This window comes from Carettochelys insculpta, chromosome 5, assembly GCF_033958435.1.
Source record: "Carettochelys insculpta isolate YL-2023 chromosome 5, ASM3395843v1, whole genome shotgun sequence".
In the NCBI taxonomy this organism is placed as follows: Eukaryota; Metazoa; Chordata; order Testudines; family Carettochelyidae; genus Carettochelys; species Carettochelys insculpta.
This window is the reverse complement of record NC_134141.1, coordinates 50808315-50810715: the sequence shown is the minus strand read 5'-3', so window position 1 is coordinate 50810715 and position 2401 is coordinate 50808315. Positions and strand designations below refer to the sequence as shown.

Genomic DNA, 2401 nt, shown 5'->3' with positions numbered 1-2401 from the left:
GCGTCTCCCTTTAATTTTTATTGACTCTGCCCCACTTACTTTTTAGTGGTCGCTCAATCAACCGGTATAAGTTGCATTGGCTTTTATGTTCACCCTGTACTAACTATGGTGCATTTTGCTTGACTTGTACTCAGAGGTGAGCAGCTTCCAACCCCAACGACCGACGCAACCTAATGTAGCCCCTTTGCTTTTTTAAAATTAAAGCTGCAGTCTGCCAGGCCCCAGCACGTAACAAAAGCAGCAGGAGCAGAGTTGAGGCAATGTAATCCTCCACCCCTCCGTTACCCCCCACGTGGCCTCCTAGCACGAGCCGGCCCAGCCTACCCCCTGATTATCAGAACAACGCTCCCCTAGCTCGGCCAATGAGAGCAGGGGAGACTCCGCCAGCTGCCGGCACGCCAGCCGGGCTGCCTATAAAGACAGCCGCCGCCGCCAGCTTGCGCTTCACAATCGCTGGAGCCAGTGAGGAGTTAGTAGGAGGGGGAAATCCACCTGCCGCCGGCCCGCTGTGGATACGGACATAGACGCGGGCTGCGAGAGGCGACATGACGCTGGAGGAGATTCACGGACAGGAGCCGGTGGCCCAGAGCAGCGATAGGTTCGTGGCAGCGGAGAGTGCAGCGGGGGCGGCCGGGCGGGCGGGGCGCGTGCAGGGGGCGCTCGGGGGTCTCGCCGCGGGCGGTGGTTCGAGCTGGAGGTTTCGTGCCGGGCCCGGGCTGAGCTGCTCCCCGCTGTGTGTTGCAGGATGCAGGGCGCTGGCAAAGCCCTCCACGAGCTGCTGGTGTCCGCGCAGCGGCGCGGCGGCCTCACGGCCGGAGTGTACGAGTCGGCCAAGCTGATGAACGTGTGAGTATCCGGGCGGCGCGGCGCGGGGCGGGGCGGAGGGAGGTCCGGGCGGCGCGGCGGGGCTGCTGGGAGCTGCAGTCCGCCGCGGCCGGGCTGACGGCCGCTCTGTCCCCGCAGCGATCCCGACAAGGTGGCGTTCTGCGTGCTGGCCGCGGCCGAGGAGGACGAGGGGGACATCGCTCTGCAGATCCACTTCACCCTCATCCAGGCCTTCTGCTGCGACAACGACATCGACATCGTGCGCCTGCACGACATCCCCAAGCTGGCCGCCATCGTGGGGCCCAGCGAGGAGTCGGGCGAGCCCCGCGACCTGCACTGCATCCTCGTCACTGTGAGTGCCGGGCGGCCGCCTCTGCTGGCACCACAGAATTCCCTGTCCCTGGAGTGCGGGTGGGAGGGGGGGTGGTCGCTGGTGTTCAGCTAATACTACCCATTATCCTGCCACCCCCACTCGCACTCTCTTCCCTGACCGGGGCAAGAGCCCCTTGCTGCCTGAAGAGACTAGCTAGTCCCGTTTTCCGTGCTAACTCCCTTGCCATGTGCTCTCCCAAAGCACCCCTCTCTCAGCTGCATGGCTTAGTGAGGCATACTCCTGACTTGAGGTTTGTTTTGTTCCCTTCCATTGCAGAATCCAGATGAGGATGCTTGGAAGGACCCTGCTCTGGAGAAGCTGAACTTGTTTTGTGAGGAAAGCCGAAATGTCAATGATTGGGTGCCCACAATCACCCTGCCTGAGTGATGGAGATTCAGTGCACTGGAGAGGTTGAGATGTATGTTGCATTCTCATCATGGTGTTGCACACCTGGGTGAACCAACAAGTTGCTGATTCTGTGGATTAGCCTGGTCAAGAGATCGGATTAAGTCGCTCAGACTGGCAAGCAGTGGGCTCTTGTGGAGAAGGAAGAAGTGAGGGAGAAGGGGGATGTCATGCCAAGAGTGTTCCTACTGTGTTGCAGTAGTGGAAAGGCTGGCATGCCAAGGGGCTGAATGAGTATTGCAAGTTTCCAGGAGCTGAAGAAGTATTGCAAGTTTTGAGGTCAAGTGGATGTTTAAGAAGGCAGGACAAAAGTTGTGGAATAGGACAAAAATGACTTGGAAAGAGTGGACAAAATATTGCAGCTAGGAACTGTTGGCCATACCAAACTTTGAGGAAAATGTGTTGATGGCCTATTAGAGATTTGTTACTTTGACAATTATACAAAGACTTTTCTGCAAAGACTTTTATGCAGACCAACTTTATCAGAGGCCTTGGGCTGCTTTGCATAATTGGTTTACTAATGCAATAATTTTATTTATGCTGCTATTGAATTTGTCATGTTTATAATAAAACGTTTTTGATAGCTTTTTTGTTTTGCTTATTTGGTGTGGAAAATCTCATTGTCATTTTAAAAGTTCACAACTTGGGTTAGCTTTTTTCCCCTATGTTCCTGTGCAGTGTTACAATGAACTAACACATCCAAATTTGCCCTTACTTGAAAATACTACTTTTTGAGGGACTGCAGTTTATTGAATAGCCAGGCTTTTGAGTCAAATTGATAAGTTGACCTTTTACTCC

At 54.9% G+C, this 2401-nt stretch overlaps 1 protein-coding gene across 1 annotated transcript; it reads left to right on the top strand.

Annotated features, from left to right (window-relative positions):
• Nucleotides 1-438: 438 nt before the first annotated feature.
• Nucleotides 439-2191, top strand: GADD45G (growth arrest and DNA damage inducible gamma). Its single transcript, XM_074995062.1, has 4 exons — nt 439-598; nt 745-846; nt 964-1177; nt 1475-2191. Exons 1-4 carry the CDS (start codon nt 546-548, stop codon nt 1583-1585), a joined length of 480 nt encoding a protein of 159 aa, XP_074851163.1. The 5' UTR covers nt 439-545; the 3' UTR covers nt 1586-2191.
• The last annotated feature ends 210 nt before the right edge of the window (nt 2192-2401 follow it).